This window comes from Nannospalax galili, unplaced genomic scaffold (assembly GCF_000622305.1).
Source record: "Nannospalax galili isolate Female #2095 unplaced genomic scaffold, S.galili_v1.0 scaffold1054, whole genome shotgun sequence".
NCBI lineage: Eukaryota > Metazoa > Chordata > Mammalia > Rodentia > Spalacidae > Nannospalax > Nannospalax galili.
In genome coordinates, this window is record NW_008335006.1 from 1,085,867 (window position 1) to 1,108,517 (window position 22,651).

Sequence of the window (22,651 nt, forward strand, 5' to 3'; positions counted from 1 at the left end):
CCATCCATTTTCCTACAAATTTTAGAACTTCATTTTTCTATACAATTAAATGAAACTGTATTCTGTATATGTATCACATTTTTACTAACTATTCTTCTGTTGACAGAAATCTAGGCTAATTTCATTTCCTTGCTTTTGTGAACGGAACAGCAATAAACATGGATGAGCAAGTGTCTCTACAGGACGTAGAGTCCTTTGGGTATATGACCAGGAGGATTGGGGGGGTCATACCCAATATGGTAGTTCAATTTTTAGCTTTTTGAGAAACCCCACACTGATTTCCATGGTGTCTGTACCAATTTACACTTTTATCAACAGTAATAAGGGTTCTTCCCTCCTCATGAGCATTTGCTGTATTTGTTTTCTTGTTCATTTCCCTGTAACTAAGGGTGTTGAACACTTTAAAAGCTATTTATTGGTCATTGTGTTTCTTTTAAGAACTCTGTTTAGTTTCTTACCTTTTTTTTTAAATTTCATATGGTCTCCTTTGTCAATTGTTAACCTTGTTTCCTGAACAACTAGAGTCTTCTTCAGGAAGGCCTAACCTATGTGTATATCTTGAAATATTTTACCAACATTTTCACTTAGCAGTTTGAGAGTTTCAGGCCTTATATTCAATTGGAGTTGATGGGGGAGCGGTGAGAGATAAGGAACTAGTTTTATTCTTCTACCTGTGGATATACAGATTTCCCTGCACCATTTGTTAAAGAGGCTGCCTTTCCTCCAATGAGTATCTCTGTCAAAAGTCAGATGCTTATAGTTGTGTGCTTATGTCTGGGTCTTCTGTTCCACTGGCCTACATGTCTGTTCTGTGTCTGTACCATTCTGTGTTTTTGTTACTATGGCTCTGTAATACAACATGAATCAGGTGTAGTGATATCTCCCACCTTATTTTGTTCCTCAAGATTGCCTTAGCTAAGGTCTTCTGTACTTCCAAATGAATTTTAAGATTGTTTTAATTCTTCTGCTTTTATACTTGTTCCTTCTGACTGAAGGCCGTAAGGATTTTATTCTTAAAATCTAACAGTTTTTACTAGCATATGTCTCAGAGTTCATCATGTTGGTTGTATTACTTTTCTGTCACTGTGGTGAAGCACTTGAAATAATCAACTTAAATTCATGGTTTCAGTACAAGATCTGTTAGACTGTTGCTTTGGAGGCATATATTAAGATAAATCATCACATCAAAATAGTGCTAGAGACCATACCATCAACGTGGGCCTTTGGGAGACATACAAAATCCAATGGTACTGGGCTAATTTTCCCAGTTGTAGGCAAGTCTTTTCAAAGTATGAATCTAAGTCATTCCTACTCCTTCAAAGTTTTGATGGATTATGTTTTTTTCTTCAAAGATTCTAATAACAGGATGGTGCTAGATGGTGCTGGAGAGATGGCTCAGCTGTTAAGAGCACTGGCTGCTCTTACAGAGGACCCAGCAACTCACATGGAAGCTAACAGATGCTCATAACTCCAGTACCAGAAGATGGAACACCCACCCTCTTCTAGTCTCCCTGGACACTCCAAGCATGTGGTACATTTACATATGTTCAGGCAAAACACTCATACATATAAAATAAAAAATAAATTTTTATGGCTTGAGAGGTGGCTCAATGGTTAACTACACTGGCTATTCTTGCAGAAGACCTGGATTCATATCCAAGCACCCACGTGGCAGCTAACAACTGTCCATAACTCCAGGCATTGCACGACATGGGTGCACTTACATACATGGAGGCAATACACATGTACACACAAAAGAAAAATAATAAATAAAATAATTTTTAAAAATATTCTAAAAACAGGAGTATTATTCCTTCTTTACCTGTCTTCATTTCTCCTAATAATTATGATCCATACTTTCATCATCTGGGTTGTCTTCTAGTCCTTCAGAGTCCTTCCTTACTAAATTCTCCCATCCTCAATATGAGTATATTTAATTCTATTTGAATTCAGACTACTAGTCTTCTTTTGTTTCATGGTTGGTTGGAAGGGGTGGGGAATTTTCCTCATTTGATTTGTATAAACTCTGACCAATTTTTTTGTGTGTGTGTCTTTTTTGAGAAAGGGTCTCCCTTTAGCCCCAGCTGGCCTGGAACTCACTATGCAGACCAGGCTGGCCTGGAACTCACTATGCAGACCAGGCTGGCCTCAAACTCACTATGTAGACCAGACTGGCCTCAAACTCACAGAGATCTGCCTGCCTCTGCCTCCTGAGTGCTGGGATTAAAGGCATGCGCCACCACATATTGGTATCTCTCCCAATATTATTCACTAGTTCTTCATGAATTTGGTTTTCATTTGATTTTTGTAGTCTTACAGATCTCTAATTCTTTCTTTTCATTACCATCTAATATCCAAAGAACTATATCTTTTTTTTCATCTTAGAAGGGTTATATTTAGAAGATTATCTCTTTAAATTACATTTACTCCCTTAACAAAAATCTATCTCTTTAAATAATTGCCAGGCCCTTAGAGGTTCCCAGCTTGAAACCTCTTTCTTTAGTTGTACTTTGATCTGCCTGGTTACTTTGAGGAAGTATATTTAGATTATGAATGGTAGAGCTTTCAACTATCCCTTCACTAGTGTTACTTCCTTCTGTCTCAGTGACACATCTTGTCTAATTTTGCTCACAGGGTCTTGTAGCAGTGGAAGGAAGCCTGTAGGAGTCTGTTACTACATTAAAATGCATTATTTTGTAGTTTTGGCATTATCTGTCTACAAGTAATGTTGCAGGCAGTGTTTTATATAGAAATTTTATACATGTGGAATTACTTTCTTTCTTTTCGGGAGCTAATGTTTGGGATGCTGGTAATCATTATTTTCAGCCACCCAGAAGCCCATGCATACAACTTAAGAACTAAAATGGTTCTTTTAAAGTTTAACATGAAAAACTGTATATTTCCTGTCCAACCTTCATTTTCATCTTTTAATTTTAGTACAAGGCTAAGCACATAATAATCACCTAGTTCTTGTTTTAGAAAAATCTTACATTAAAAACAAGATGAACAGAAAATCTAGAGTGGTTCAACTGAAAAGTTATGTCATAGGAGGAAAGACAGACTTTTGATTGGAGGAAAAAGACATTCCAGACACTGGAGTACTGAATGAGAAAGTCAGCGAAGATTTCAAAGGGCCAGTCAGACAAGCAGCCAGGTTGGAATAGGGGGTACTCTGTCCATCTATTCTCATACTTCTTCTTCTAACTTTTGAATAATCGTAATTAACATTTTCCTTTAGTCTGAACATTTTATATCCATTGTTCAGACTGTGAGAACCAATAAAACAGTTAACAACTTTTTTTTGTATAAAGAGTAGGTTGAGGGGTTGAGGAGATGGCTGTAGTGAAATTCCAAGGATCTGCGTTCTGATCCCCAGAACCCATGTAAAAAGCCTAACATGGCTGCCTGTAATCCCAGCCTTGTTGTGCCCAGAGACAGACAGTTCCCTGAAGCTCACTGGCTGGCTAGCCTATCCAAACTGAGGAATGTACCAGTCATTGAGAGACACTGTCTTAAGGCAATAAGGTGGAGAACAATAGAGAAAGACACCTAATTTCCCACTCTAACCTCAGCATGCACTCACACGGGGTCTGCACACTCATGTGAAAGTATCCCCCCTGCCCCCCCCACAACATCAAGTCAGCACAGTAAAAACAAGTAGAATAAAACTAGAAACCATACAACAAAGAAAAAGTCTGCCAAGGAATTTGCAGGAAACATAAAAATGAGTTGTGTGTATATGTGTGTGTGTGTGTGTGTGTGTGTGTGTGTGTGTGTGTGCCTATTTCTTAAGTTGCTAAACAGAACTATTGATAGAAGGAAATCATACAGGGAATGCATGAGAATCTATTCAATCACTGTATGCGAGGGTCATATCCTGGCTCTCATGGGGCAACTGAATCTGTCTCCCTTTGATTAAGTCGTCATCGCCTATAATTTTTTTTTAACTGTAGCAGCTTTGTTTCCAATACAAGTTTTTCACAAAATAAAGAAATATGAGAATCTATTATGTGTAAGAACTATATAAAACACTTTACCACAATACTTCTTAATAGCAATCATTCTATACTTGAATCTTATATCCCATTTTAATTAGTTTAAGAAGTCATGGGCTTAAGCTGATGTAGCTCAGTTGGTACAATGCTTACCTAGCATGCATAAAGCCAAGTTTAATCCCCACTGTCACATAAACCAGTATAGTGGCACATGCCTCTAATCCCAGGGCAGTGAGCAGCGGTGGGAGTGTGATGAGGAAAAACATGATTCAAGAATATTAAACTAGTTCTCTTGGTCTCCTTCCCCATCCCAACCCAAACCTAGGGCCTGTGCTTGTGAGGCAATGCTCTAACACTGAACTAAATCAGCTTCTGCTGCTTAAGACACCTAGCTTGTAGTACTTAATTATGGTGGCTATAACAAAGAAATACATTTGTAATTATAGAGCTTTCAGTGAGTCATTTCAACATTCTATATTTCAATATGTATCCTTTTTGTTTGCTGGTTTTTGTTTTTGAGACAGGATGTCCTATAGTCCCAGCTGGCCTGGAACTCTCTGAGTAGATCTAGCTGCCCTTAATCTGCCTTTCAAGTGTAGGGGGGATCAAACAAGTGTGTCACCATGCCCAGGCAAAATCATATCCTTTTAAAATCTTTGTTCTTCTCCAAGACATGTTACCAAATATTTTAAGTAATTTTTCCCCTTACAGCAAATATTTTACTAGAATAAGATTATAATTCATCATTTCCTTTAAAGTTCACTGGCAGGGGATAGGTGAGACGGCACTGCAGGTAAAAGCGCTTTCTGTCAAGACTGAGGACCCGAGTTCTGTTCCCAGGATTCACATGCTGGAAAGAGAGAACCAATTCCAGCAAGTAGTCCTCTGACAGCCATATGCATGTGCAGGCAACTCCAACATCTAGACACAAAATAAGTAAATAAGTGGAATAAAAATTTTTACTGATAGGACAGGCAGTAATACTCTTGATACTGCCCAGTCCACTGTTCCTTGCTATGTACTTGATAAATGTGTTTTCTCTATGTGTAGTGTATGCATGTGTGCATGTAACACACGGGCATGTGTGACGAACCAAGGAGGACACCGGGTGTCCTTTTCTATCACTCTCTTATTCCAGCAATAACTATTTACTACCTTTCAGGTTTCTTTCTCAAAATATTAAAACATGAAACTGGTGATAAATGTCTGTATAACCAATCTCTGATTGGATTACAAATTCCACTCATTTGGTAACAAAGTTCAAAAAGGTTATTTAGTATACAAGGTTAAACATCTAAGGTGAGACCTGAAACTACAGATACACTAATTGTAAATATATTATCTTCATTATACTAAAAAAAATCTGTATACCTACTTCATAAAACACTTTCTCATTTTTATAAATGCAAACAAATAAACCAAACCCCCAAACAAATAAACCCCCACTCCTTTCACCTTCACAAACAACATTAGCAGTTTAAGGAATTGGTTGATGAAATATTAGCAACGTAATTTTAAACATGCTACAAGAAGGCACATACATGTTAAATGAACAGAAGAGAATAAAGAAAAAACTTCAAACACATTTTATCATACATGCTAAAACTAGCATTTCAAATGAGTGTGTTTGAAACACTCAATGGTATCAAAATATATGGCTAATTAATTGGATAAATAATAAAAAGCTATATATACACCCTCTTATCTTTCTTGAAAGTGAAATAACTCACCAGAAGTCAAACGTAAATCTACATGAAAACATAACTACCTATAAAAATAGGTACTGAGTGAGAATATTTAGTGTAAACATAACTAAAAACAGAGGCTACAAACGAAAAAGTCAATAAAGATACTGAAAAATTCTAGAAGGCCTAAAAGTACTATGAAATAAACATGACAAAAAAAATTTACAACTAATACAACAAATGGCTGATTTTATATAAGGACAATCTACAATTTAATGAGCTGAATAAGAGATTGAAGAAGATAAATGACCTAAAACATATGAAGTTTACTCAACCTCATGAATAAAACAAGAAATTTAAAATAGTTAGATACCATTTTAATCTAACAGCTTAATAAATACTTTAATATGTCCCCAAACCTAACTTCTGCAATACCTGATAGTATCAGGAAATTCGGGTGCCCAAACTCTATTAGCGGGAGTAAAAAGTAGTACTTTTTTTTTTTTTTTTTTAAGACAGGCTCTCATTCTGTAGCCTAGGCTAGTCTAGAATGCACAGGCCCCTCAAACTCAAAGTGATTCTCCTGCCTTAGCCTTCTGAGTGCTGGGATTATACCACAAGGGCAGTCACTTTCGTGAAAGGGCATCATACCAAGCAACAGTTCTCTTCTGAAAGGGCATTGAACAATAATAAAACCAGAGACAAATAAATCAGATAAAGAACATCCATGCTATTCAACAGAATGTAGAAGTTAATATCTCAGACACATTTAAAGAAAACAAAGGTAGAACAATAGGTTTAGTAAGCTACTACTAGTATTAAACAAAAAGTGAACCAATAAAGAAATGCTTGTCTCAGCATTCAAATTTTTCAGGAAGGACAACCACAAATGTACCTTTGGTTGTTTCTTGAGTGCAGGAATAAGAATAAAGACAACCATTCACTTTGTGACTTTTGGATGGCATGAGTATTTTTCATCATGTTCACTGTTATTTAAGAAAAAGAATTTTTTAAAAGTTTAACTATTCCATAAACATTTGCTTTTTGTGTTTGTTCACAACAGGGTCTTTGCAGTCCAAGCTGGCCTTAAACTCTGAATATTCCTTGCCTCAACCTCCTAAGTGCTAGGATTGTAGGCCGACACCACCATAACTAACTAACATTTGCTCTTGATTACAACAAACATATAACAAGTTTTACAGCCAAGGGCTCAATCTTAAGCATGTAACTATCAACTTTAATAATTGAGAAATTCAACTTTCTTTTGACATTTATTCTACATACAGACAGCTCTTTTTTACAAAGTAAAGGATACTGTTTTTCTTTTCACCCACTTATTCCTAATTCAACTACCTTAAAAATGAATAAATTCTCCCAGGTAATAGTTTCTTTAAATTATTTCACCAAGGTATCACATAGCCAAAGAACATCACTTTATATCACTAACTCATTAAAGCTAGAACCGGAGTGGATTAGGCTAATAATGAATTAGACTGTACAACAAAAGGGAACTCATACACTAAGATCTACCAATAAATATTTTAAATTTTCTACAGCATAAGTACAACTCTTACTCAGGCCTGGTGACTCAAACTTGCAATCCCAGTTAATCAGAGGAATGAGGCAGGAGGATTACAAGTTCAAGGCTTGGGTATCTTAGCGAGACCCTGTCACTAAATAAAAAGTAAAGAGGGCTGAGGAAATAGCTCAGGGGTAGAAAACTTGTCTAGCATGCTTGAGGCCCTGGGTTCAACCTTCAAAATCACACACCCAGAGATTCTTCTAGCCAAGATTTGTTCAAATATGAATACTATCAATTTCATGAGGTTACCATGTGAACAAATTAAACAAATATTTACTCTGTCTTCAGAGAGGAAGGGACAGAGTCAAGAGCCCATATTAAAGATAAAAATAACAAAGAGCATTATCATTATCCTTTTTGAAATGTAACTAAATACATATCTAAAAATTTCATTCTTAAAAGTTCATTATATTCAGTTACATTTTGTAATTTCCTTGACAAACAAAATAAAAAGAGACTATGAACTCCAAAAAAAAAAAAAAGAAAAAAGAAAGAAAGAAACAGACTGAAAGTTGGAAAAAAAAATCAGGAAGCTAAATGCTAGTATTTTTCCCTAACATCTACTCACTTATTAATTTCTATTTTTTTTTTTTTTACTACTACTCAGCCCAGTGAATACAGCCACTGGTCACATCTAAATCTTGCCTTTCAAAGTATTTTAATTGTTTCATTTTCCTTGACTACATACTTCATTAAAATTTTGTACACAAATACACTTATAACACAAATATCTACAATGAACTATTGCTTTTTTCCTGAGAAGAAGCAAAGAAGTATTAGTATTTTTCTTTCACACGAAAAATCCATGCACAGATCTATAGTTTAAGAAAAAATAATTGTATTTACATCTACTCTGGGAATGCTACTACTACTTAGGAAATAAAGATAAAATTTAAATCTTCCTTATTTTCACATCAACTATCAACATATATTTTCAGAGTCAAGTACTGCAATTCATAGGCAAAAGAATGGGAGCAAGTTGGAAAGGACAACAGAAAGATATTTCAAGGTCATAAAACACTTCCACTCTATTATGTCCACACAAAAACAATCTATCTCAAAAGAAAAAACACACTCAAAATATTAAAACTAGATAACAGTGTCAAAAACTTTAACTTACCACATACTGGTCAAAATAAATACTGAGCCTTTATAATCCAAATATTTCTTAGAAATTATCTCCAGAAGGGGGTAGTAGTTTCACTGTTAATACTTCAGTTCCTGGTCTACTAATTTGATATCCAATCAGGATTTTTTTAAACTTTGAATACACACGGGAGAGGTGTACAGAATATATAAAAAAGACAGGAAAATACTGCAAGTTTTCCTTAAATGTGTAACATAAATAATACATAAATAAACACAGATAGTAAAAGAAACCCCACGGATACTTTATTAAATTTTTATAAGCAATTCTAGTCTAAGAAAATTTGGTATTTGAGTGGATTATTAAATCTGCACTGTTTTTGGCTTAGTATACCCACTTTTTAGATTTCAAAGGCAGTAACTTTCTTAGCTAATCTCTGTTTAAGTATCCTGCTTTAGCTGCCACATTCTCACTTTTGATTAAATATACCCAGGCATGCTGGCCACTGTTGTTGTTGTAGTAACACGCTTTGATCCCAGCACTTGAGTTACATGCTTAAAAAGTCAACTGCTTGTCTCCAAACATGTTTATGCCAACTTAACTGTTCTTAATATTAACTCAACATTATTTTGTTTAGTTTTGTTTTCGGTCTTTTTGAGACAGGGTCTCCTGGTAGTCCCAGCTAACCTGGAATTCGCTATGTATACCAAGCTGGTCTGGTCTTGAACTCACAGAGATCCCCCTGCCTTTGCCTCCTCTGCTGGGACTAAAGGCATTCACCATCAGGCCTGGCTATAACTTAATATTATTTACATTAATTAACACCTTTTAAGTCTACTGACTACAGCAGCAAAACAAAGTGCCTATGTAAATTGAGGATGACAAATATATGTTATGCTTTTAAAAGATATTAAATTATATAAAAGCGATATAACTCAAATAGAGGAAATCTTAAAATTTAGTAAGTGCTTCACTTGGAGTTTTTCTGAAGTATAAGCAAAAGCTGTACATTAGGGAAATCAAAACTGGAAACTGCAGAGACAGTTAACACAGAACTTCTCTCAACTTCATATAAGTATGGCATTAGATCAGCATGAAAAAGTTGGTAAATGAATATTTATATATTCTAAATTAAATAGTTTAAATAAATATAGTGAGAATTTTCCTGATTTAACCTTTTCAATAACCTACCAACTGTCCTAATCTAAACAGATATGAAGTTATCTACCAGCCTCTTTTCTGAAGCCCTTAAACTGGTTTGATAAGCCAAATGAATAAATCCTATACACTTACACAAAATAATAGCTGTAGTAATAAGCACTCCAAAATGTATTCAAATGCATCCTCCAGAAGGGAAAGGGTCTTTATTTTCACATCTTGGAGATCAAGCACCTAGCACAGTTCTGGTATATAGATGATGCCCAATGAAAACTCACTGAATAAAAGCACTTACCGTGATCACAGCCTTTCTGAGACAGATGGAGCCCCTGCAGCCATATTCTGTCTCATCTTCAGATTTGTAGTAACTCAGAGTATTATTTTTCAAAACTACCCAACGATCCTGCCACCCATGAATATAGTTTGTCCACTAGAGATAGGAAAAGGGAGGGGAGAGAAAAAAATAGTATTTTAGAAATCTAGACTTTCCAGAATTTTACACAAAACTGTGAAAAGTCCTAACACAACAATAAAAAGTAAAGTCCATTAAACAGTAAAAAGTTGAGATTGTATAATGATCTTCAGTAATTTCATATTATTTAATAGCTGAGAAAAATATAACATTTTCTTCATTTATAAAATCAAACCATGCTCTTTACATACTTTCAGCCTCCCCTCTTCACCACCTTCATGACATTTAAGTTATTCTAGCCCACATCAAGAGCAACATGATCAACAAAAAAAATTCAGTTACACAGTCTCTCTCTCATATTAAGTACTGTATAGTCTTCTAAAGAAGTATAATGCAAATTCTCATCAAAATTCTACTCTTGCTTTATTTCCATATGAAAATGGCATAACAATCACAACTATATCCATACCATTAATCTTTACTAAGTCTACATTAGTTTTTTAAAAAAATATTTTATTTTTATTTTATGTGTCTGAGTGTATTGCCTGCATGTACATAAGTGAGTCTGTGTTGTGCGATGCCCACAGGGGACAGAAGAGGCCATTGGATCCCCTGGAACTGGAGTTACAGACAGCTGTTAGCTGCAATGTGGGTGCTGGGATTTGAACCTGGGTCTTCTGCAAGAACAGCCAGTATTCTTACTGCTGAGCCATCTCTCCAGCCCCAAGTCTATGTTAGTTTTAATTTTTCCCCTATAGAACTCACTAGTATATATTTAAAATAATTAATTCATTGACGTTTCCCTAAACTTATATTTTTCTAACCCTGAAGTAAAAATACAAATATAAAGATGGCTTTCAAAAACATATTGGATTATCTATCTTTAGAGTATACTTTAAAAATGATATTTATGCTGCTAAATTCTCAAAGTACAGTGAAGATCACCACCAATAAACTGGCAAAGGAAGAAATCTAATTTGATGAGGATACTTGATTTTTCATATTTTTATTTATGCCTAGGGTTTTAAATATAAACAATTCCAAAAACTAATTTAAAATGGATTGCTAAACTAGCAATCATTTATGTTCCTATTCCTAATTCAGCATGTTTGAGATTCGTTCAGCTTTTAAATCTTGTAAGCCTCATTATTACAAGCCCTCTCTGGGAGCTTACACCCATGTTAACAATTTAACTTATTCTTTTCTAAGGGAGTCTCTGGGTACTGTTTCCTTATTTCTAACTGTTGGTGATTTAACCACCACTTACATACCAACTTGAAACAAATGATGGTTACAAAAAAAACTTTATTCACCTCTTCCTGTAAACTATATTTCCTATGTCATTTTCTTCACTGTGTTGTTACTTCTGCAGTCATGGAGACTTAAGCTGGCTCAGCATGAGAGTATCATATGAACAGAATAGTAGTACATACAGGACTAAACAGACTCGACTTAACTTTTGTTTCATCACCTGTTGTTTGAATGGCTGAATAAAATAATGAAAATGACTAGCATAATCATAAGATACTCAATACCTAACCTGTTCCTTCTTATAGCTTATCATCAAATCTTACAATCTTTCCTTCGTAGTATACTCTTAAATTTGCCTCCTCTTCCCAATTTTCAATGATTCTACTCAACTTACCAGGTTCCTAGATTTCTGAGGCTTAACTTCACCCTTCATATCCACTACTTTTCAATAATCTTATTTGCTTATTAAGCATACTTGCTTACTTATGTTAACACATTAATCTTATTGAGACTCCAGCTCTGAAAGTTACTTGGATAATTTCCTATTCCCCAACACACTAATGGGCCAGATTGGCATTTAAGAATCTACACAGACTAATCCTACCTTGCTTCCTATTAGTACCCTTCATTAGCTAGTAATTGTGACCATAATGCCTTCTATGTGTTTCTCAATTCTCTTAGAGTTAAGATTACATAAGAATAGATTAGAAGACTGATACACATTATTAACTCGATTTGAGGCAGAATTATGCATAGGTAATAAAGCTTAACCATCAACATCTCTCACTAGAACCCTTCCAAAGTGAAAAGAGAAACCCCAGTGATTATGTGTTCATAATTCATGTTATTGTCTTATGGAGGAGCCAACAAATGACATATGCTTTAGGACTAAATAAATATCATCTACTATTATTATACCTGGAAGGCAAGACTTTACCTTTTCTCTGCTCTTATAATATTTGCTTCCACCTACCCATTTAACATGCATGTACAACATTATATGTTAGATACTGTGGGAGAAACAAAGACTCTGGTTGCTAGTTTGGCATCCACAAATTCAACAGAAAAAAGAGAAGTCAGAACCAAGTCTCAAACAAAACAATACAGCAATTCAATGAAAAGAGTTACTAAATGACTTGTTTAGTAAAAGGCTTTACAAAAAGAACAGCATTTGGGATAGACTCAAACAGCCAGGTCTGCTAGGTCATGCCTATAATCCTAGCATTGGGCAACGAGAGTAGATCATGCGTTAGAGTCCAGGCTGGTCTGTACAGCAAGGCTCTCAAAAGAAAGAGAAAAAAAATAAAATAAATAAAAAGGAAAACAAAATGATAAAATTTCAGTCAACAAGTATGTGGTGATGTAAGGTAAATGATGAAAGAAAGAAAGAAAGAAAGAAAGAAAGAAAGAAAGAAAGAAAGAAAGAAAGAAAGAAAGAAAGAAAAAAACTCAGAAAAAGTTGGATAAGATTTAATTTATCCAGGCTTAGTTCCTTTCAAATACTAAGGCATGAACCTTTCTCAACTATGACCCATCCTATTTATCACAGATCCATGGACTGCTATTTATGTAGTATTTTTAGAATATACTCCCTTAAGAAGTATTTAAGAAACATGTCTTGAGCTGGCCAAGGTGGCACATGCCTTTAATCCCAGCACTTAGGAGGCAGAGACAGGTGTTATCTCTGTGAGCTCCAGGCTAGCCTGGTTTACACACTGAGTTCTGCATCAGCCATAGTAAGCCAAACTGCAAGCTCCAGGTTCACCGAGAGACCCTGACTCGAAAAACAAAGTGGTGAGAAGTTGAGAAAGATATCCAATGTAGACCCCTGGCCTCCACATGCAGGTACATACATGCGTATGCTCCCATACATGCACATGCACATAAACATATACACACTAAAAATAAAAGCTTCCAGGAACATTATAATCATAAATTCTTAAATATTAGTAAAATTTCCTTCATAGCTGTTAACAAGGGCACAAAAAGCTTTATTCCTGATGAAGCACAGTAAGACACTGTCTCCAAAAAAAGGTCTCCTTGGTATTTCTGTGTATTTCAAATTACCATACAGGAAAACAAAAACCTTTTCAGCTGTCATATTTTTTAAAATATTTTATTATTTTTATGGGTATGAGTTCATTGACTGCATGTATGTAGGCACATATATATGCCCACTGAGGTCAGAAGAGGGTGTCGGATCCCCTGGAAATGGAGTTATGACAGGTTGTAAGCCACCATGTGAGTGCTGGGAATCAAACCTGGTTCTCTGAAATAGCTGCCAGTGCTCTTAACCACTTAGCCTCAATTGCCATAGCTTTTTAAAATAAATTGCTAGGCCCTTAATTCCAGATCCATTCCATTTGATGAGAGAAGAAATAAAACATTAGCACTGAGCTTTATCTATATAACTCAACAGAAGGCAAAGAACAGATGTTGAATTCGAAGTCTTGTTTAAATTATCAGGTAAACTGTCTAAGTTATCAGGAATTAGAAAAGATTCAAAATATATCACTTACTTTAAAGTTAAAACATGTATCATCCTCAGTGTGAGTATATGTATTCAATATAAATTATCTTTCAGGGGCTGCAGTTATAGCTCAGTAGTAGTACACGTGCCTAGCATGCATGATTTGAATGCAAGATTAGGGAGCATAGGTTTGCTCCCTAGCAATGCTCAAAACAAAACAAAGTACCTTTGATTAAAAGTTTCCAGAAAGCAGATGATTCATTTGTTAAAGTGCATGAAGACCTGAGTTTGATCCCTAGCACTTACAAAAGAATCTTGGGCACAGAGGTTGTGCATGTCTGTAATCTCACATGCCTATAACCCAAGGACTGGGAGGATCCCTGGGGCTTGTTGGCCAACCAGTCTAGCCAAATTGCAAGCTCCAGGTAAACTGTGAGACCCTGTCTCCGAAAAAAAAAAGTGGAAAGGCTGGAGAGAAGGCTCAGTGGTTAAGAGTACTGACTGCTCCTGCAGAGCATCCGAGCTCAGTTCCCAACATGCTGTATAGCAACTGTCCTATAACTCCAGTTCCAGAGGATCTGACGCCCTCTTCTGACCTCCATGGACACTGCATGAGTGCACTTACATACATGCAGGCATACACTCACACACATAAAATAAAAAATAAATATTTAAAAAGACAAATCTGAGAGTAATTGAGAAAGACACCCACTGTAGATCTCTGGCCTCCACATGCAGGTGTACACATGTACATGCTCCCACATATATACACATACATAAACACATTCACACAAAAATAAAAGCTTCCAGGAACATTATATATAGCATGAATTCTTATATTTTAGTAAAATTTCCTTCACAGCTGTTAACAAAGGGCACAAAAAGCTTTATTTCACGTGAGTGTACATATGCACAACAGTCAAAATTACTCCCCTTTCATGGACATGGTTAATTAATATATTTCTACACATTTAAATGCCAGATATAGGGTTTCTGAGGATTTTAGGAAAGGGTTGTTTGGTATGTGTTTTTTTTAGACAGAGCCTTACTACAGGGCCTGATGGGTTGGTCTGGGACTTGCAATCCTCCTGCCTCAGGCTGTTGGGTGGTAGAATTTACAGGTATACACAACTATGTCTGCCTCTCATGTTTTGATTCGCAGTATACCTAGTATACACGAGCTATGCAGAACATATGACTTTTCTTAATCAGTCACTCCAATCCCTCACCACCCCCTCAAATGATGATCAGTAAGTCAAAAGTATAGCTTGTTTTATAAAACACTTCAACAAAATACTAACATGGAAGCCTGCTTCAAAATAGAGAAACTATCAGAATCACTGAGAAGCAAAGAATCCATTTCATACCCATTCCCATTTAAAATGTGAACCCAGGCAATGTGTACACAGATTCCTAAATTACAAAATCCATTAAAAGTTAAACACTGAAGAACTTCACTTTTACTGAAAGCATTAAACTAAAATTTCAAGACTGATCAGAGTATCAACACACAACATAATTTTCTGCTATGCAAATAAAAGTTAACATTTGGAAGCCTTACATCTGACATACTTATGCCTTTCCCAGGCCTTTTCTCATTACCCTTTTTTTGAAGAAATTGTAACAGTCTAATCTCGATTCCAGAAATGATGTTCAAATGATTCTAATATGAATACTGGAAGCTGAGTGATTTCTTTCATAGCCAAGGTTTGCACATGACCTGGTATCTTATGACCAGCTTGCTGAGGGACCAGCCCTCAACTGCTAGCTCTAGGCATTTCTTAAAAGTTTAACAGGAAGGGATAGGAAGTCGAGAAGGCTATGAGTCTTCCCATAGCAAAACCTTAAAATACAAAGCACCATGAACTATAGAACTGATCTTCAGTTCTATAAATGTTACCTCTGAAAGGCTCTTAAAAATACAGAAAAAAGTCTTTCCTTACTGTACAAATATTTTATTACTAAATAATGCTCTTTTCCTGGAAAAAGGTCGGTCTTCACTCTGGCATGTTCCAACTTACTATTAATATTTCTTATATCCATTGCATGAACTTGGGCAAGGGGTGAGGGGGAAAGTACAAAAGTGCTACACATACTTTCAACACTTACGATCACCAACACTTCATAGTTCACTATTTCAGACTGCACGACCAGTCAAAGGACTTGTCTAAATTGCGGCAGCTCGAGTTGAACCCCACCCCCAACCCTATTCTAGTGGGCACCGCCAGACTAATCTCGTTCGAAAGGTCGATTTGAACCGCCTCACGCCCAGTACTCCGGGCACCACGCTGGCCCAACCCGGATTCCTGCAGCCCAGACAGCTGCCGCCTTGGGTTTAAGTTACCAGAAGCACCTCGCCTTCTAAACTGAATCCCGGGCTAAATACACGTTAGCCCAGGTTCTCGGTCGCTGCTGCCAAGCTCTAGGGACCGCGGGGAGGACAGTCCCCGACACCTCCTACCCCACCCCAGGCCCTGGCACTCCCACGCACCGCAGGGCCCCACACCCGGACACATTCCGCAGCCCCCGCCCCGGGACGGTCCGAGTCTCCCGCCCAACCCCACCCCAAGCCCGGAGCCGCTCAGCCCGCCTCGCGGCAGGTGAGTCCGGGCTGCGGGTCCTCCGCCCCGCGAGCTGCTCACCTTGCTGAGGACACCGCAGCGCTCCACAGGCGGCCCGGACTCTGTCTCCGGGTCCTCCTCGGAGCCCGACGAGTTCCAGCTCTGGTTATCCGACATGGAGGCGCGACAGGCGAGCAGGAGACCGGCCCCCGCTCCGCGAGCTGCGCCAGTGCAGGCACCCAGTCCCTGGGGTGTGGGGTCGGGGGATGGCACAGCCAACAGTGCCTGGTCCCGGGCGTGCGGGTACAGGAAGAGGGACGAAGCGCGGCCGCCGCGCCGCGGCCGCCGCGCCTGACACGGAGCGGACCGGGGAAGGAGGACGAGGGGCGAAGGAAGCCTGCCCTTCCAGCCGTCAGCCGCCGTGGCCGTGACCCCTGCGCTGCGACCGGCGCCGCCACCCGAACTCGGCCCCCTAGATGCCAACCTCAGTCAAGGAGGGAGGAGGAGAGGAAGGCGGGGAGCGCAAAGCCGACCGCAGGGAGCAGGGTCCGCTCACACCTCCGCCACGGCCGCCATCTTCCTGCCGGGCCCACTATTTACCCTCCCTCCACTCGCCGCTCCCTCCCCTCCGTCGTTCCATCCTCCCTCCACCCCGCCCCGTCCCCCTCCCGGCGCCTCGCGACACTCCCTACCTCCAGCCCTCCCGGGTGACGACGGGTAGGGAAGGAGGCGGAGCGGAGAGAGGAGAGGGCGGGATGGACATGCCGTTGCGCCGCATTCTGGGAAGGACGCCGCTCCGTTCGCCGCGCAGCCTCCTGGGAGTTGTAGTCGGAATCCTAGGCAACTGGTGTGTGTCCGTGACGCGGAAGGCTTTGTCGCCCCGGGGGGACCGGGGGACGTGCAGTGGGCTTCGTGTGAGACAGTTGCATGGCGTGATTGTGAAGAGCCCTCGGTGCTTGCGAGCCAGGAAGTGAGAACCCACGAGCCAGGTGAGGAGGTCGGGTTGTCGCGCATGGCTGCTCTCAGGGAAAGTCCGGAACATCTTCGAGGTTTGCCTGGGCAAGAATGTATGGGGCGCTGCTGCTCATGCTCTAGAGGGGATTTTTGTTTCCCAAACTGTCTTTGTAAATCCGGAAGGACTTTTCTATCTTGCTTTTTAGAAGTTAGCCTTCATACTTGACGTTTACCGCGGGTGAGGAATTCCTTCAGTCAGTTTTCACGGTTACACTTATGGAATTTGTATTTTGTGGAAAATAAGGTTGAGGTTGTCAGAGAATAAGTGACTTTAAACGAGTTGTTTTTAAGTAAACGGTGTCAAACAACATCCTGAAATTTTCTGCTCTGAATGACCCTGAGAAGCATTGTTAATCTGTCTCTGAAAGGTAGAAAAGATTGAATAGAAAGCTGGGTATGGTGGCGCATGCCTTTAATACCAGCACTTGGGAGGCAGAGGCTGGTGGATCTCTGTGAATTCCAGGCCAGCCTGGTCTACAAAGCGAGTTCCAGGCCAGCTGGGGGTATAGGGAGATCCTGTCTGAAAAAGACCAAAATAATAACAACAACAACCACCATAATAATATTGGATAGAAACGTTCTAGCATAAAATCAAAATGCAAGTTTTATTGAATGGTAAGGGATTAGGCAATAAGTGGCTATCTTTAAGATTAGAATTAATGGATAGAGCAACAGAAGATCGAACACATGTCAGTATTTTTGCTTACATTGGAAAGATAAATTTATTGTAAGAATTTTGACTTTGTAGGGTCAGGTCTTTCCTATAGCTTTGTATCTTGTCGATTTCCTGATAATTGCCAACAGTAAAATTCCTTATTAAAATATTTTATTATTATTTTTTATGTGTATGCCTGTATAGGTAAGTGCACTTGTGTCGTGCAATGCCCGCAGAGGACAGAAGAGACTGTCAGATTCCCTGGAACTGGAGTTAAGACAGTTGTTAGCTGCCATGTGGGTGCTGGGATTCGAACCCAGGTCTTCTGCAAGAAGTCAGTGTTCTTAACTGCTGCGCTATCTCTCCAGCCCCAAAATTCCTTATTAAACTGAAGAAAAACTATCTGCCTGTGCCCAAATGGGAGAATAAGAGGAAATTTTGAATGTGAGGGTAAAGACACAATGGTTAGAAATGACTCTGGTAGCAATGGAAGAGGCCAACACTTTAACTGCGTCTTAAGGACAAAAAGCAGTGATAGGAAGTGTCTCTGAGAAGTACTCCTGATAGCTTTCATTCTTGAAGATTGACACTAAGTGTAATAGATAGTAAATCTGCTGTAAGTCAGTTACAAATCATTTTATACTAAAATCGTGACTGTGCATAATTGAAAGAAATCAGATGAGATAAAGCTTTTGAAAATACCTTTGCAAGGTGTTAAAAACATAGTCCCAAGGTTGTCATTCAAAAACCCACTTACTGAATTTTAGGAAGTATGCTTTTAGAATGTCTTGATTTGCTTTGGGAGCCCAATATTGTTAGACTCTGTTCCAGATTCTTTCAAGTACTAGGTTTTAGAATCATTCTTAATTAAATGATTGTGAAGTATTGAGAAATTCACTTCACAATGCAGTTTAGACTCATAGAAACATAGTGTATGTTTATTTTTAAATTGAACTTTCTAATGTATTTTATGTCTTGCCTGAGTTTTGCATAATGTGACCATCAGCACCTAGGTCACTAAGGTACCCACTTACTCAGTAGGAAATTTCTTCATTATATTTGGTATTTATAGATGAGAAACCCTTGTTACATTCATTGCTCCATTTTACTTATAAGGCTAAGATATTTTAAGTAATAGATTTTTGTATCATGATTAGATTGCCACATTGGAGTTTGTGATTTACATCATTACTGTTAATGGAAAGAAATAGCAATGCAAGAATGAGGTACATGAACTTTCTCATTCAGTGATAAAAATAAAAGCTTTTCAGTTGTCTGTCTTACTTAGGTCCTTCTCCAATCATCTTATAATGTTCTTTATTTTTGAGAGCTTTATATTTTTATTTTTAGAACTTGTGTAAACATGGACTTTATTTTAGTATATTAAATGAAAGGAATTTCATTGATTAAAAAAAAAAAACAACAAATGGCCATTTGGCCCAGCACTTTATTGAACAGCCTATTCTTACTCTTAAATACCTTTATGATACCCTTATGATTATAAAATCCCTATATACAGGCCTATTAATGGACTTCATTCTTCTTTATTGATCTGTTTATATCTAAACTATTCTGTACTGATTTAATTACTATTTAGTTTTCATATATCTCCATATTATATATATAATAGTAAAATATTCCCGATGTTCTTTTTCATTTGGATATTTTCTATATCTTTCATATATATATATATAAAATAGTAAAATATTCCTGGTGTTCTTTTTCATTTGGATATTTTCTATATCTTCTTTTTCCAAATGAATATTATAGTAGTTTGTCAATTGTTTGAGAAACTGTGTGAAGATTTCAGGCTGGGGAGATAGCTCAGCTAGTGAAGTGCCCACTTTTCAAGCATGAGGACCTGAGTTCAGATCCCTAGCACCCATGTAAAAGCTAGGTAAGACAGGACACATTTATAACCCTAGAGAGCAGGTAGCTCCTGGAGCTCAATGGCCAGCCAGCCCAGCTGAATTGGTGAAGCTCCTAGACTCAGTGAGAGACCCTATCTTAAAAAATAAGGTGGAGCCAGGCATGGTGGTGCACACCTTTAATTCCAGCACTTGGGAGGTAAAGGCAGGCGGATCTCTGTGAGTTCAAGACCAGCCTGGTCTACATAGTGAGTTCCAGGACAGTTGGGGCTACAGGAAGACCCTGCCTCAAAAAAAAAGACCAAAAGTAATTATGTGGAAAGACAGAGTTAGAGGTCCAGACAATGGGGAACGAAGAAAGAAGAAGGGAGGATGAAAAGTGAGGACAGGAAGGAGACACACACACACACACACACACACACACACACACACAAGTATACTTACTGGGAAACATCCACATGAATATGAATATGTACATTTACCACAGACACATATGCAAGCACACGGCAAAGTGTGAAGATTGAGACGGCATTTAACTAATAAAGAAATTACCTCCTTTTAAATATGTCATCTGACATAGCTTAGAAGTCATCTAAGTGAAGCATTGTTGATCCATTGTCCCTTGAAGGATAATGAAACTGAGACATGGAGTAATTTATAAAGTAAACTCAGTAATTTATAACAGAGTGAATATTTGAATTCATCTCATTTACTTCAAAGCTTATATAAACCCTTTCCTATGCTTTTTAGTATCTCAGTGGGAGGGATTGTATCAAAAATGTGTTCTGTAGATAAGTGTATCCAAGCCACCTGTGCTTTTAATTCAGCTAGTGATTTTTAATATTTTTCTTTTGTCATCTATTGTCTTATTTAACTCAACATCAATTCTATAGCATTCATTATTACCTTCTATTTCTTATAGTTCAGATGAAGAAAACCACCAAAAGGTTAAATAGTTTTTTAAAAGTCATTCAGGTAGTATTTGAGGTTTGAGCCCAAGTATCCAGCTTCCAGAGTTCATTTTTATCCCAATGAGTTCTTCCTCAGTTCTGTCCTAATTCTTCCATCTCACCCACATCATTTCTCTAGTGGGAATTCCATCATATAACAGTCTCAAAGTCTTCCTGTGCCTAATATTTCCAAGGCCAACATCCAGAAGCCCAAACCCCCAGAGGTGGTGGAAGTGAAAATGTACTTTCGTGATCAGTGTATAGAGGGACGAAGGGCCTGTGGCAGGAAAGGATGTGCAAAGTTGGAATTGAGAACCTTGTCTTAATTGTTTTTGTAAATAGTACTTACTATACAGAGCTTCTCTGTTAGTCAGCATAGGTTGCCATAGCACAGTAGAGACCGAGGGTCTCTGCTTCTCGTTTTGGTCTTATAAGGTCACATCTCCCCTCCCTTCTGACTTCCTTTAATCTTGATTACCTCCCTAGCGTCCTTGTCTCCAGATACACTCACACTGAATGTTAGTGCTTCAAAGATGAGTTTTGAGGAACACAGTTCAGTCCATAACAAAACCTATTTTTCTATATTCCTATAATATTCATTATAATAAAGATGCATTTTGAGTTAATGCTTTGTTAGCTAACCTAGAAATTTAACTGTCCTTTATAAAATTGTTCCCACTTCCAAACTGAATTATGATCAGTTAAAAATTGGAACGTTTGGGGCTGGAGACATGGCTCAGTGGTTAAGAGCACTGGCTGCTCTTGCAGAGGACCTGGGTTCGATTCCCAGCAACCACATGGCAGCCACAAATCGTCCTTAACTCCAGTTCCAGGGGAATCCGAAGCCCTCTTCTGACCTCCACGGCATTGCACGACATGGGTGCACTCATATACATGCAGGCAATACACTTATACACATAAAATAAAAATAATAAATAAAATATTTAAAAAAGAATTATTTAAAAAATTGGGACGTTTTTGTAAGAAACATGATTTTTCAGACTTCAAAACAGAGGAGTTAATCTGTGAAATAGAGGTAATATGAGCAGCAGTCTGAATGTGAGGCTGCGTGGTAGTCTGTGCCTCCAGTTTGCGTACTCAGGAGGCTGAGTCAGGAGGATTGTGAGTTTGAGGTCAGCCGAGGCTGCAAAGGAAGATCCTGACTTACAAAACGTAAAAACAAACAAAACATCACATCTAGAGAACAGATGAATGAAACATGATGTGTTAATAATACAGCTGTGTTGGTTGCCTGTTTTAATGGCTAGAATGATTATCTAGGTGTTGATAGTCTAGACCATTTCAGTTTTCTTGTATGTATCATTTTATATGGAAAACATCCAAAAACACCTGCATGAGTGTGGGTGTGTGTATAAAGTGCTCTACTACCTCTTCAAATTCAGTCCTGTACATTAATTTTCAACTTAACAGTTATTGATGCCCTCTCCCCCATTTTCCTCTTCATGACTGAGGGAACTGATAATTGCAACATTTTTTCCTTATGATATTGATGCTCATTTTTCATGTTTTGGGGTTTCTTGGTTTGTTTGTTGTTATTGTTTGGGTTTGACTTGGTCTTTGATTTTTTTGAGACAATGCTGTACTTAGTAGCCCTGGCTGCCCTAGAACTTAATGGCAATCCTCCTGCCTCGGCTTTCTGAGTGCTGGAATTACAAGTGTGAGCTCCTCATTCTTCATGTTTTTATGCATAGGCAATGATAATGATGTCACACCTGCTGTTTACCCAAAAAGAATTATATGAGACATCCCGATTTTAGAGATGTTAAAATGTGAAGAAAGAAAAAAAAAACTGTGTCCTTCCCAGATTTATTTTTTGTACACTTGTCTAAATCTCTTTGGGGGTTAAATTTTCAATAGTGGCCTACTATATTGTCTTTACATTTTGCACTATAATATGGTCAAATTGTCCTCTGCTGGATAGCTTTAGTGTCAACTTGACACA

General features: G+C 38.0%; 1 protein-coding gene across 3 annotated transcripts in view; it reads right to left on the minus strand.

Moving 5' to 3' along the window:
• The window catches only part of Cert1 (ceramide transporter 1), a 104,963-nt gene extending 88,162 nt beyond the window's left edge, over positions 1-16,801 (minus strand). For 2 of the 3 annotated variants that reach the window (XM_017797307.2, XM_029561910.1), the window contains exons 1-2: positions 16,283-16,801; positions 9,803-9,937 (exon numbers count right to left, since the gene is read on the minus strand). In XM_017797307.2, the coding sequence (XP_017652796.1) occupies positions 9,803-9,937; positions 16,283-16,378 (231 nt within the window). In that variant the 5' untranslated portion in view covers positions 16,379-16,801. The remainder of the gene's footprint in view (positions 1-9,802; positions 9,938-16,282) is intronic. The other variant, XM_029561911.1, reaches the window with a different exon arrangement.
• Between the last annotated feature and the right edge of the window lie 5,850 nt (positions 16,802-22,651).